Source organism: Gymnoscopelus braueri (genome assembly GCF_963280865.1).
Source record: "Gymnoscopelus braueri genome assembly, chromosome: 23".
NCBI classification, from domain to species: Eukaryota; Metazoa; Chordata; class Actinopteri; order Myctophiformes; family Myctophidae; genus Gymnoscopelus; species Gymnoscopelus braueri.
In genome coordinates this window covers 16,374,612-16,389,843 of record NC_137625.1, presented here as the reverse complement: position 1 = coordinate 16,389,843, position 15,232 = coordinate 16,374,612, and the positions used below count along the sequence as shown (strand labels likewise).

At 42.3% G+C, this 15,232-nt stretch overlaps 1 protein-coding gene across 2 annotated transcripts in view; it reads right to left on the bottom strand.

The window, feature by feature from the left end:
- snd1 (staphylococcal nuclease and tudor domain containing 1) overlaps positions 1–15,232 on the bottom strand; it is a 352,436-nt gene that overhangs the window by 292,332 nt on the left and 44,872 nt on the right. Inside the window, exon 11 of one of the 2 annotated variants that reach the window (XM_080420799.1) lies at positions 1,528–1,632. In XM_080420799.1, the coding sequence (XP_080276925.1) occupies positions 1,528–1,632 (105 nt within the window). The remainder of the gene's footprint in view (positions 1–1,527; positions 1,633–15,232) is intronic. The other variant, XM_080420800.1, reaches the window with a different exon arrangement.

The following is a 15,232-nucleotide window of genomic DNA, read 5'->3' as shown; positions in this document are numbered from 1 at the left end:
ATTGGTTCTCAAAGTGGGGTCCGGGGACCCCCAGGGGTCCTTGGACCTGGGGTTCCAGGGGGTCCCCAGCAAAAGTAGTTCATGTAACACATCACAATCATTTTAACCACTTTATCCATTTATGAGTTGGCTATTCAAAAATAGCTGATCTACAAGCTCACAGCGCGTCACTTCGTGCCACACAGCGAGCTTGTAGATCTGCTATTTTTGAACATTTGCATTTTTTAACACAAATCCTTTATTCTGGGGGTCCCTGGCTCAAAACATTTTCAGATGGGGGTCCACGGACATATACAGTCAACATATCAACGAAAGAAGTGCTGACTGCGGCAGAGAGAAAATGGGACGTGTGCACACAGCTGTGTGCAATGAATGTGAACATGAGCGCCAAATGAGTAGTGGCGTCCCACAGGGCAGCGTGCCTGGGTCTCTTTAGCTCGTAGCCATGACCCCCCCGCTGCGTTAGCTGGTGTAAATCACCGGGGCCCCCGGTGTGTAGAGCAGAGCGGATCGATGCAGACAAGAGGTAGAAATCAACAGCGCTTGTTTAAAACGGGAGAGCCGGCCGATACCAGACCCCAGGGCGTCAGCCTGGACCGTAAACGGAGATAGACCTATACATCTTGATCTGGAGAGACCGAAGATTAGGCAAAGCCGTTAACGTGTGTGTGTGTGTGCGTGTGCGTGTGCGTGTGTGTGTGTGCGTGTTGCAGGGTTTCCCCCCCCACCCTTTCTTCGATCACACACAAATCTTCCAATAGTCTCTCCTCAGAGCTATCATTTTGTTTTGCGAACAGCTGACTACACCACAGTAGGCCTGTCCCCGACTAAGGATTTGTTTAGTCGACTCTAATTGGCGACTAATTGCCAATAGTCGACTGGCAGTCGACTAAAAAAAAAAAAAAAAAAAACTTTTATTTTTTTGGGGCCAAAATACATTTTATTTCAAAGGGCCAAGTCTACACAGTTTGTTTTGTCTCCAGCAGAGTTTCTAGTGTCTCTATCTCTCTCTGGAAGAGGTTGCACATGAACTCTGCAGCCGCACTGAGGCGCTCCAACACAAACAATACCAATACAAAGACGAGGAATAAGAAGAATAAAGTGGAAGTTACGTGTGGTTGCAGGCGTAGACTTGGCCAAAAAACAATTTAAAACATTTTTGGCCCTTAAAAAAAAAAAAAAACTTTTCGACTAAGAGACACTTAGTCGACTTGGACCCCCCGCGACTAACCAGTCGACTAGTCGACTTAGTCGAGGTCAGGCCTACACCACAGGCAATCATATTGAATCTGATGCCAGCGTACTAATGTTCTATAATTACATCGTTTCTTAACCAGTGGTCCGTGGCATAATTGGTGGTTAATGTAAAAAAAAGAATTGATTTAGTATATATACGAATATACATATTGTTGAGGAAAGGTGGGGGTGGTCCTGATTCAAATAAGGTTGAGAACCCCTGCTCTAATAACCCTCCCCCCCCCCTCTCTCCCTCCATTAACAACAGAGTGAATGGGAGCCCATCCTTACCTTCTTTCCAATCAGCTTTTTCCTCAGGAACTCACGGGCCTCGAACATGTAGGGGATGTCGTACAGAGGACGGAAACGCTTGTCTTTGTTGTCTCTGTTCTTCTCCTAGAGAGATAGAGAGAAAAAGAGAGAGAGAGATATGTTAGAGTGATGTTAGGAGCCTCGAATGGAGGCAATATGGAGGTAATAAGCCATTGGTTCTCAATGTGGGGGTCTGGGGACTTCCAGGGGTCCTTGATGGGGTTCCATTTCCAGGGGGAGGAACGGTTTAAAACACCCATTGAGACCTGAAGCCGAGTCTACAAATGTCTTCTAAACAGTTTTCTGAAAAAACGTATGTTTCTATATCAGTGGTGCTCAAACTTTTTCATGTCAAGGATCCCCAAAATTATATGCATTTGGCCGCCGACCCCCATCTCAAAATATGTTGTTCCAGGGACCCCCCAGAAGCAAAGATTTGAGTTACAAATGTTCGCTTTAAAAATATATATATTCAAAGATTTGCACACATTTTCATGATTTTTCAAAAATAGCAGATCTACAAGCTCATAGCGCGAGTGCCGCGCTACGAGCTTGTAGATCTGCTATTTTTGAATAGCCAAAGTGTAAAATAATGCTTTTTAGCTCAAATTAAAAAGTGACACAGATGCGTTCCAGGTCTTAATGGGTTAAGGTGCTGTGATACGTTTTGTTTGAACCAAAACATTTTTTTTTGTTAAAAACTTGAAGCTCTATATATTCTGATAGTAATCATCGCTATTCTATTCAGTAACAGGGGGCTCACCTTCTCTCGAGCTGCAGAGAAGAGAAAGTACATTTTGAATATTATATATACAATATATATATAAAAATTTCAGGTATTCAATCAGGAGAGAGAACCCATGTATCAGCTTCAGTTCGATAGTGCTCCAATTCTGTCACAATTCATTTCACTTGTTAATCCTGTATGAGTTCTCTCTCTTTATTGGACGAAATTGGTATCCCACCATGAAAATGTATGTTCACTTTACTCAAGAGTTGGAGAAACAGGGAGGCCCCTGTAACCGAACAAATACTCTATAAACCATATTCACACGGCGGCCATATTGCCATTAAGTCAATGAAATGCCACCCCAGTTGCCACAGCAACGCGATGTTAAATTCCAAAATGGCCACCGTGTGAATATGGACTATAGCAGGGGTTTTCAACCGGTGGTCCGCGGAAAACTGCAGGTGGTCCCGGGACATGCATAAAAAAAAGAAGAAGAAGTTTTTACTGTATGGTGTGTGTGATTCACAGTAATCCTTAATCATATTCCATCATATTCAAACAAAATCACTGTATTTCATTAAATATTATACTGATATTATAGCTATTTTCTCCAGCTCCCTTTGGTGCATGAACCCCCCCCCCACCACTATTGTGTGGGGTGGGTCTATGATGGACCCAACACGCACAATAGTGGTGGTCCCCAGGTTGCTCTTAGTCTAATGGTGGTCCCTGGGTCAAAATCAGTTGAAAACCCCTGCTCTATAGCAATATTTAATGCTCATTATATAAAATATACATTTTATATAATACATATTATATTAAATACTGTACAGTATGTTTCAGCTATTTAAAAGAAAAATCTCTTAAGGAGGTCCCTGGCACAAGCTTTTTTTCACTGGAATAAGCAATAGAAAGATATTTATGGAACATTATCAACTCTTGCATGTACAGTAAAAGACTGCATGGTTCAATACATCCAGTGCAGGAGGAGACCATTCCAACGCAACGCACGTCGCATGCATGCGCGCACAAGCCCTGTTTGTTGTCTTTGTGTTGACACAGTGAGGGAGTGGGACCCTGCATTTCACACACGTACGTGCACAACTCAAACACAAACAGCCTCCTTTGCCATCAATATACACACACACACACACACACACACACACAGGCAATCAATACACACAATGACACACAGCGAAGGCATACCAACTTCCTGTCAAACTCGTACAAAAGCAAGCAGACTCGGTCTGTACGCGCACACAGACACACACACACACACACACACACACACACACACAGAGAGAACTCCACACCAGCCTCCCCTCTATGCATTCTCTGACAGGAGCGGGCCACAAATAGAACCCATTTGCATTTTTCAAAAGAGGCTGAGGGTTTCTGTGTCACTCCCGGTATCACAACGAGACAGACAGACATACGCACACAAACATGCACTCAAAACAACAAGCACACAAACACGCACAGAGAAACAAACACAAACTCAAACACACAGGTGCCATTTTGGAGCGAAAGAAAACTAAATATAAATAAAGAAAGTGACAAAGACACAAGAGAAAAATGAATGACAGGCATCGACAGGCAGAATAAGGTCATGAATGACAATATGAGGACCCTCCCACTGCCTTCCCTGAGCACCGTTATCACAAAGAGACACAAACACACGGCTGAATAATTTCATTATCCCATGTAACCCACACGCGTGTGCTCCGGTCAATGACATGACCTGAACTGAAATGAGATTCAAGGAACATTTCAACAGAACCCTGCACCCATGTTGCAAAAGATAAAGATTGAAATCGTCACAGGAAAGGGACGGCTCCAATGCACGGTGGTACAACGTCTAGTGATTATAAATTTGGGCAAGGTTTCACACTCAATCAGAACCCCTTTAATTCCATTATAGAATTAAAGTAAAATATGTCTAACTTTGTAGAGCCATGCCGTAAAAAAAAAGAGCAGTCAGGCAGTGTTTCAATGACGGCTTATTTTCCACCAAGAACAAATCAGGCATATTGGCGATGTTAGCATGACACGTGTGTGTGTGTGTGTGTGTGTGTGTGTGTGTGTGTGTGTGTGTGTGTGTGTGTGTGTGTGTGTGTGTGTGTGTGTGTGTGTGTGTGTGTGTGTGTCTCAAAGTAGCTCTGAAAACCACCGAATGTAGCAGCTAATACGGTTCCCTTAACCTTGGCCAGAATGTAATAGCCTTCAAGTCTAATAGCTTTTAGTCTCGTCCTTCTCTTCTCTTCCCCTCTTCGCAGCGTTCAGAGTCAGCATAGCGTGGCACCTCAGAGGTAGGTTAATCTCACACATGGCCAGCACGCCCTCGCTCATCCAAAAGCACATCATCCTCCATTTTGTATGTGTGGAAGCTTACTGTCGGAGTGTGTCATCACAGCTACCACACTGGTCTGCACGGGGATCTTTGAGAATACTACCTGGCCAGAAATCTCCATCTTGTGCCTAACTAGTGATGAATTTAGTGCGGAGATTTTCAAAGTGGGGGGCCATTTGTATGATTTGGGTACCATTTTGCCTCAAGTGGCTCCAATTGGGATGGGGTATCTTCATAAATTAACCATATTTGGCACTACTGCGGGGAGCAGAGGAAGGACCTTTGTTTGGAGGATTTTGGCTAAGCAAAGTCAGCCATTTTGGTGTCTCACATCCGGTGGCTTATCTCCAGGCCTTCCATTAAGAAGGGAAACTCACGGCGGGAGAAAAGACTTAAGTACACCTGACCTTTTCTTGGTTACCGACTGTCTATTGTGGATCTGCTGGGCAGCCCGACAGGCAGCGCGCACACACACACACACACACAGAGGAGCAGAAGTTTTAACAGCCAGACAAAGACCAGGAAAAAGGGGGGGAAATAACGAAAGAGGAGAAAAAAAAAAGGAATAGAAATCATCTCCAGCTAATGAGGTGTTTCATGGTGGAACGGAAGTCATGTCTGAGAGGTGAAGGAGTCTAAATGTCAGCTCCTCTTGCCAATTATACACAAGAAGTACAGACACAGAGAGGGAGAGAGAGAGAGATAAGGAGAGCAAGAGACCGAAAGAGATGGGGAGAGCAAAGGAAAAGGGAAGAGAAAGGCGGTGAGAAAAAAAAGAGGAATGGGGAAAGAAAAAAAATGAGATGGAATTTAAAATAGACGCATCAACAAGGACCAAGATGGTGATCAAAACGTTCGTACACGATCTGACACGACAAGCGTGACACGGAGCGTATGGCGTTGTAGTCTAGAGGTGTTGACGTTTAATCGAATAATCAGTTTGACAGAAAATGTGTCATTAAATCTTACTAATCTAATAATTTTGCCAATATTTGGCAAAAACTTCCAGTGAAGAGATTTGGTATAGAGGGTAAAAAAAAAGGAGTGGACGAGTTATAGAGCTCTAGAGGCCCCGGTCAACTGAGTACATAGGGCTTAAGTGGTTAAAGACAAAGAGCACTACTGTTGTTTTTAACCCATTAAAGGAGAATTCCGGACAAATTAAGTGTTATCTTTGATGTCTCGTTACTCACCTACCGATGTGAAAAGTAGCGTTCTTTTTTTTCATATATTCCCCTGTCGTCATTTTTTAAACCCCCTCCGTTGTCATAATGGGAGCGCGTGGCTAAGGGAAATTTGTCTATTATAACCGACGCAAAGTTGTTTTTTTCACTACTAGTATTCATAGTAGAGTCTCATGATAGTCAAACATGCGTTGAAACTATCTGCGAGGCTGCCGTCAATGGCGAACGATTTAACACTGGTTGCTTGTTTCTTCCAGAACCTGGCAACTCGTGTTGCCAGAATCTGGAAACAAGCAACCAGTGTTAAATCGTTCGCCATTGACGGCAGCCTCGCAGATAGTTTCAACGCATGTTTGACTATCATGAGACTCTACTATGAATACTAGTAGTGAAAAAAACAACTTTGCGTCGGTTATAATAGACGAATTTCCCTTAGCCACGCGCTCCCATTATGACAACGGAGGGGGTTTAAAAAATGACGACAGGGGAATATATGAAAAAAAAGAACGCTACTTTTCACATCGGTAGGTGAGTAACGAGACATCAAAGATAACACTTAATTTGTCCGGAATTCTCCTTTAAGTCCTGACATTTTGAAAAAAAAAAAAAATGAAAAGAAAAATAGCAGATCTACAAGCTCGTAGCGCGGCACTCGGTGCCGCGCTATGAGCTTGTATATCTGCTATTTTTGAATAGCCAAAGAAATCTAAAGTGACACAGATGCGTTCCAGGTCTTAATGGGTTAAAGGTCAGTCACATATAGGCTTTAGAATAGCCAACAATCAATGATGATCATTGATTGGCAAGAAATGCCCAATATTTCACGATGGCTCTCGAGCACTTTGAGTTACAGCAACACAAGGGGACGCACGACGTTGGCTTTTGTACAAGACAAAGTCTCAATTAAAAGGACATTAAACATTGATTCAGAGTCCCCCCTTAAACTCAAAAACGTGTTTTTATCTCTACAGCTAATGGATGTGTGACTCTGACTATACATTTAGCTACCGTCAATGTGCAGAACGTTGACGCGAGAGTTTCCTTTTCACATTCTTCCTTATCTGTACAGATCCCGCGAAACTACCGTGTGTGATCCATGTTGGAGCCACGCCGTTTCTACGCGGATCCCGAGATCCACATAATTTCAAATAGTTTCCATCTCATCTACATCTAAATATCTCTGCTGAAAATAGCTGATCTACAAGCTCACAATGCGTCGCAAGCTTGTAGATCTGCTATTTTGCCTTTTTTTTAAATGAGTTTTATGAAGACCTCACCCTTCAGAGGTAATTCGGGTTGTAATGGTCATAGAACTTCACGGGTTCCGTAAAGTTTTGGGTTACCCTTGCTTTGCAGTCAAAAAGAGCCATAAGCCTTACTTCCTTTTACTAAATGTGTGAAACAACGCTAATGACACTATTGTAGCATTTTTTTTGCTTTTCGCTTCTTTTTTCTTTGATTAAAACGTTGACAGGGTTTCAGCTTTCAGGGGTAATACACAACCAGGCAGAGATTATAAGGACTTAAAAACAGGCCTGACATTCACTGGAATTCCTTCATGAATAGTAATGGTGGCTGTAGCAAGGATATAAGGTCATGTTCTTTTTAGAAGAACATTTTGCTCTGACACTAATCAGAGCGTGTGTGTGTGTGTGTGTGTGTGTGTGTGTGTGTGTCTCCGTGTGTCTCCGTGTGTTTCATTTAGTCACCCTTTAGTTGTTGTTGGGGTATTAGTCACAATAAATTTGCACATATGTTAAATTTGTCCTCTACATTTACTCATCTTAACTACTAGGACTAGGGGGTGTTATTAATACAATGCCTGTGGAGCCGTTAGGGGTTAAGTGTCTTGCACATAGACCGGATGGACCGGGGGGCGGGGGGGGTGTATCTGGTGACCTTCTGATTCCCAGACGGCCCCCTCTACCCACTCAGCTACGACGGCGGTTCCATTAGGGATAGGTCCCCCTCAACTGGGTATGACTACAGCAGAAGGCATAACATTAGCTGGATGGTTCGGTGTCGATGGGCGCTTGTCAATGCGTCACAATACTCCTGGTAGAAGAGCTTTGGAACTTAACCCATTGAGACCGGGTTACGCATCCGTGTCATTTTTTGATTTCTTTGGTTATTCAAAAATAGCAGATCTACAAGCTCATAGCGAGCTTGTAGATCTATTGTTGAAAAATCTTGAAAGAATGTGCAAATCTTTGAATATATATATATATTTTTTTAAAGCGAACATTTTTAACTCAAATATTTGCTTCTGGGGGGTCCATGGAACAACATATTTTGAGATGGGGGTCCGCGACCAAATACATATCATTTTGCGGGTCCTTGCCATGAAAAAAGTTTTAGAACCACTGATATTATAGCAACACAAGTTTTTTCAAAAAACTGTCAGGATTTTGAAGACATTTGTAGAATCCCCAGAAGCAAAGATTTGAGTTATAATGTTCGCTTTAAAAAATATATAGCCTATTCAAAGATTTTCAAAAAATGTTGATGATTTTTCAAAAATAGCAGATATACAAGCTCATAGCGCGGCACTCGGTGCCGCGCTATGAGCTTGTAGATCTGCTATTTTCTAATAGGTCGAGGTGCGAGTACAGTAACTCAAAGAGCACACCAAGTCTCAGCAGGGTGCCTTGAGCATAGCGTTGGTGATCTCGTACATTATGGTACATTATGTCTTCTTCCCTCAGGTACTTACCACACCGGATAGATATGCGGTACTACTGTATGTGTAAATATGTACATAATTCGTTTTTATTGATCTCTTCCCCTTGCCACCCCTTCTTCTTCTTCCCCGTCTCTTATGGAAATAACAAAAACGATGTGAGCTTCCACAAAAACTAATTTCTCCCACTGTTTTACACCTGTAAAGCGGTGATGTGACAATAAAGTTGGATCGGATTCTGATACATTCATGTTGTTTGGGGAGGGGCGTCAAATCGGTCTGTGTGGATGACTGTGTGTGTGCGGTCTAGTCAAAGAAAATTACTTATTTTTTTTTATTAAACTGTATGCCGACAACCCATAGACAAATGGTCAGCGTTTACGACTGCATGCATAATAACCTCACTCAATAATGCTCCGACATTAAAATGCTACAGAGTGGTTGGAGGAGGGGCTGCAGAGAGACGGAGGGCATTGCACTGCCCGAGGCAACGGCAAAAAAAAAAGAAAAAGATATGACTCGCTATAAAGCAGCTATTTGTTACCTTGTCCTCCACTTAGGCTCTGTGTATATGTGTGTGTGTGTGTGTGTGTGTGTGTGTGTGTGTGTGTGTGTGTGTGTGTGTGTGTGTGTGTGTGTGTGTGTGTGTGTGTGTGTATAACACAAGTCTAATGATGGTGTTACTTAGAACAGATCCAGAGGAACCATTTAGACCATAATAACATGTCAGGTGCCTCGGCCACTTAGTGCACTAACCACTTAGGCCCTACTTTATACTCCTTCGTATTATGGTGCTACATAGGGAAAAAAATTGCCGTCACTCACACAGTGTTGCGTTGAGAGCTTGCATTTCAAGCTCATGCCATTTTCACCCAAAAAAATTGGATTTTATGTGGACCGCATAGAAATGCTCAACCAGCTCAGTGGCCTTGCGGTTAGAGTGTCCCTCAGATTGGGAAGTCAGGGTTCGATCCCGGCCGGGTCATACCAAAGACACTAAAAAGGGGCCCCAATGCCTCCCTGCTTGGCACTCCGTGTCAAGGTTTGGATTGGGGGGGTAAGTCCCTGAGACATACTAGCGTCATGTCCAGGGCGTGTGTTTGCACATCAAGTTGCCTCACGCTACAGAAACAGGGGATAGGCTCCTGCCCTATGGGTCTCATGGCTCGGCAAGGCTTACATAGAAATGCTGGGACCCCAATGTGGATCTCAGACGATCTATGACCTCTATGACGCCAGTCTTCTATATGACACATCTATGACTAATCCGAATTTGGGGAAAGTTTCAGCGTCACAGTCCCTTTGACTTCCATTATTAAAGTTAAAATATAAAAATGTAAAACTTATGTCAGTTTGCAAGATTAGCTCTGGACACACAGACACAAACATAGACCATTTTCTCAGATGCCTAGCCTCTTGCACGCCGTTAAGTCTTGACATGTACAGTACACTATGCCCAAAATAGGAGTGGTAGGTTGAAAAGTAGCCAAGCAGATGCTCCTTGTGTGAGTCACGACGTCAAGAGTTCAAATCCGAGTCCCCTCATGCCTTGCCATGTACAGGTATGTCCTCTCTCCGACCTCCGTTCCCTCTCTCTACACTCCTTTTCTAAATAAAAAGTCATCTTAGATCGAGATGTACCGATACCATTGTTTCCTTCCCGATTCCGATACTCTAGGACAGAGGTTCTCAAAGTGGGGTCCAGGGACTCTCTGGGGTCCTTGAGCGGGTTCCAAATGGACCCTTGCAGGTCTGTAGCTCTGAGAGTGTACAAATGGAACAATTTGGTTCCATTTGCATATTCAGAATTACAGTGGTCCTTGAAAGTTTGAGAACCACTGATCTAGGAATGAATAGTAAAATAATCATGTAGATATTACAGTAAGAGTATTAAAAAAACTACTGAAGCATTCAAAATAACTAATGACTATAAATGACATATCATGAGATAAATTCTGTGGTATTGGATCGGCATAGACTGGCATAGTCGCCGATACCAGCTTTCAACTCTAATCTTAGACCAGTGGTTCTCAAACCTTTTCATGTCAAGGACCCCCAAATTGACAATTAGCCCGCGGACCCCCATTTGAAAAGATATGCCAAAGGACCCCCCTTAGAGAAGATTTTTTACTGCTCTAGCAGTAATTCTCAACCATTTTCATTTCAAGGACCCCCAGTTTGACATGCATTAGGCTACATTTAATGGCATTTCTATCTCTGGGAATCCAATTTATATTGTAAAATCAATGTCAATTTAACTCCGAGTGTAACAAATGGAACCGTGTAACAAATATTATGGTTCTATTTCTTACATTCTCAGATTTACAGACCCATAAGGGTCCATTTGGTTCCTAATCTCTCATTTAGCTGGGGACCCCCTGGAACTCCTTCAAGGACCCCACTTTGAGAACCAATGTCTTATAGACCACCATAACGAGATGTCCGTCTTGCGCCTCACCTGGCATAACGGCCTGCTTCCACAAACACACCACACTTCTATATTTCCGGACAGATCGCCGACAAAAGGATAATGACTCCCGTCATAAAAGTGTCAGTTTAGAGTAATTATAGGAGAGGCTCACTGCCAACATTGATGATGATTCATGTTTGTGAATTAGGATGTTCACCAAGCGGGATGACACGCATCTCTGTTAGAATTGGCTTAACCCATTAAGACCTGAGAAGATTCTAGAAATGTCTTCTAAATCCTAAAAAAATAATTGAAAAAAAAAACCCCAATTTTTTTTTTCCTCGATTTTTCAAAAATAGCAGATCTACAAGTTCATAGCGCGGCACTCGGTGCCGCGCTATGAGCTTGTATATCTGCTATTTTTGAATAGCCTAAAGAAATCTAAAGTGACACAGATGCGTTCCAGGTATCAATGGGTTAAAAAAAAAAAAAAAAAGGATGAAAGGAAATTAATATAAAAGCAAATGGCCCCATGCTTCAAAGGAGATGTCCATACGGAACAGCAGCGTATGCTGAGCTGTAAACACCTTTAGAAAACGGTGTGTTTGGAACTGCTCACAGGGACCTGAATGCACAACTTGTGTACATTTTGACTTCCAAAACTGACTTCAGTCTCTATGCATTGAGCACCATTTTTGACAAGAGCCAAATGGATTTTCATGTCCATTAACCCATTAGGACCGGGAAAGCATCCGTGTCAGTTTAGATTTCTTTGGCTATTCAAAAATAGCAGATCTACAAGCTACGAGCCGCACTACGAGCTTGTAGATCTGTTTTTCAAAAATCTTAAAAATGTGTGCAAATCTTTGAATATAGATATACATTTTCAAGCGATTTTTTTTTACTCAAATCTTTACTGCTAGGGGGTCCCTGGAACAACATATTTTGAGATGGAGGTCCGCGTCCTTGACATGAGAAAAGTTTGAGAACCACTAATATTATAGCAACATAAGTATTTATTTTTTTTACCGTTAGGATTTAGACATTTGTAGAATCCCCAGAAGCAAAGATTTAAGAATGTTTGCTTTAAAAAGAAACATATATATTCAAAGATTTGCACAACTTGCATGGGTTGAATGGGTTAAGACCATTTGCCTTCTAGGAAGAAGAGTATGATGAATTAACTTTCAAGTATGAAAGAAAGTCTTTGAAAAAAAAAAAAAAAACACCAAAATTAAATACTTTCCCTGCAAAAAAAAACAAAAAAAAAAACATGATGCACATAAAGCAAGAGTTTAGTCCTTGGCTTTTTTTTGACCAATGAGAACGAGAGCAAAATAACTTTCATCCAATGGCGGCATCCAACAGCGCTGCCCTCTGGTCAACCTTACCCAGCCAATCGTGCGTGAGATGTGCCATGGGGGTGTGTGACTCCCCCAAGATTTGAGGTCAAAGCACCATGCCAGGCTTCGGCCATGCTGCTGGCACGCACATCTCACACACACACACACACACACCACACAGAGGGTGGAGACGGAGTGAGAGAGTGATGGAGAATGACGGAGGGAAAAAAAGCACTTATGCAGAGAATGGGTATCTTCTTTAGGGCAGTGGTTCTCAGCCTGTGGGTCGGGACCCCGAGGGGGGTCCTCACAGAATGTTGGGGGGTCCCCGGGGGACAATATTTGTATACATGTTGTACCATATTTGTTACATATTGGTATATACTGCTAAGGACACAGAGATGGCATACTGTATATGTTTTTTTGTGTCGTTTCAAAATAGGTAATCGTGCACATTGTTGATGAAGATGTCAATTATCCGGTGCATTTTTTTTGTTTGTTTTCCCCTTCCACAGTCCACAGAGTGCTTGAAATGCTTAAAAAGTGCTTTAAAAAGGGTAAATAAACATGTCGTGTCTAGAATGAAACCACAGTTTGTTCCACTGATAATGCACCAGAATTAAAAAGGTACAGAGTTCACTTATGGATATCGGATATCAGAATCTTTGAGAGGGAGAAAAAGGATAACACTTCGGCCTTCCATTTCTCCAAAACATCAGAATCACTATCTGACAACCTCTAGTTGATGTGTCCGTATCAATGTGTAGATATCAAAAGGTTTTTGTACTCAGAATGTTGTGGGGGGGAATGAATTGTTCAGAATGTCCCGCGGCAAGTACGAACACAACACATGAGATCGAGATCGTCGGTCATAATGAGTTATATAGTGGAACAGCGCATTATAACTACCAGGTAACACTTTACTTAATGGTTGGGTCTATAATGCACTTATAATGATTCATAACACTCGTTATAAATGTTTATAATTATGCATAACTTATAACAAAGACACTTTATAACTAGCTAAGTTAAGGTAGTTACTGTATGTGCCGTTCCACTGAGCTTATAATTCATTATTACCAGCACAATTACAATACGTTAATAACGTTATAAGTTGTCATACATGATTATAAACATTAACAACGAGTGTTATAATGCCTTATAAGCACATTATAATGCATCATAGATCCGACCTTTAAGGAAAGTGTTACTGATCGTGCACAGTGTCACGTTGACGGTTCTCACCAAAAGACACTAGGGGACATACTGCTGCCATGCCCCTAAGCACAAGAACCCTAGTGTCCCTATTCTGGCCATGTCAAAACCCTGGGCACTGCTCAGTGGACACACTTCCCCACAGGGAACATCAAAGAATCTTACTTAACCGACACAGTAACTATTACAGATGAGCATTTTGCACACCTGAATAAAAACGTACTGGTGGCATGTGCAAGTGAAGCAATCTATGAAACGTGAAAACAATTTTATGCCTTAAAGCCGTAATCCAGATCTTATTCTAACCCATTAACACATTGACTGCCAATCGCGTAGATCTACGCAAACCTATTTAAAGCCGCCACGTGCCAATCGCGTAGATCTACGCGAACCACCGGTTCGCGTTGATTTCACCAAAAGTGCACTTTCTGAAATTTTTTATCTACTTCCGTTTCCGGTAGCACCACCGGAAACGGAATTATTTGGGATCCGGTTTTGCCGATCCCGTCGGCCCTCGTTCTAATGACGAAACTGAAACTCCATTTTCTCCTTGTAGTTTTTTCTCCTCGCATATCACTGTTTAACGTAAACCGTTCTAACTACAACATGGATGCCCTGTTTGACACGTGGTCTTCACTGGTAGAAACAGGGAGATGTCCGTGATGTTTACAAACAGTGCACAGCTCAATCTTAAGGATTTTAACAAGGTCTATGGCGACGTGAAAAAAACAAAAAAACAACAATAACACGTTGGCACTGGTGAGTACATAATGAGATTAACGTCTGGCATGTAATGTGTTAACCCTTTAAGACCTGAAGTCGATTCTACAAGTGCCCTCTAAACCAGTAGTTCTCACACCTTCAATATTGTTCAAAAATAGTACAAGCTGTGAGCTTGTATATCTGCAATTTTTTAATAGCCAATGAGAAAATCTGAAATGACAGATGCTTTAATGGGTTAATGAATAAAGGGTTATTTTAGCCAATCAGTATGGTAGAGTAAGTGAATATAATTATCAATAAAGTGAATAATTTTCAACAATACTCTGTCCTACACAGTCAAATCCTTAGTGTTCATGTACAAACGTAAGCAAATGGATCGGTGAGTTCATTCAACTCATAAGAGTATATACCAATGGAGGGGTCCATTTGGTTCCATTTGGCCATTTGATTCCGATAGAACTCCAAAAAGGTTAACTCTTTGGAGTTCAATTGATACTGGATACTGGTTCAATTGACTCCTCCAAGGCACTGCATCGGCTGTGCTTTCCTTGAGAATCCAGTATTTAAAATTGTATTTTGTAAACCACCATTGTGTTCCTTCACTGCTTAGCATCATGATGTGGAAAGGAGGGGGGGGGGGGGGGGCTGAAACAGGGAGACCGGGCGCCGAGAGAGACAAATGAGAGCGAAAAGATGTGGCGCAAGGCTAAATCTTCTACGCAGCACGCGCGCGCACACACACACACACACACACACACACACACACAGATGAGTAGGCAGAATGAGGCAGGGATGCTGTGCTCTACCTTATGTAAGAACAGGAAGTTGACCCATCTATAGGGTTCTGTCAGCACTGTCCTTAATCCTACAAACTACATGAAAACACACAAGCACACAAACTGACCCCTAAGTGAGTTCAGAGGCAAGTGGCCGACATAAAAAGAGAGACCCTGACACACACACGCTGGAGTGTGGGCGTAGGGGTGAGTCATTGTGTACCACTGACATCTCTCCACACTTGTGTTTGTATTGTGCTCCTCTCTCCTGCT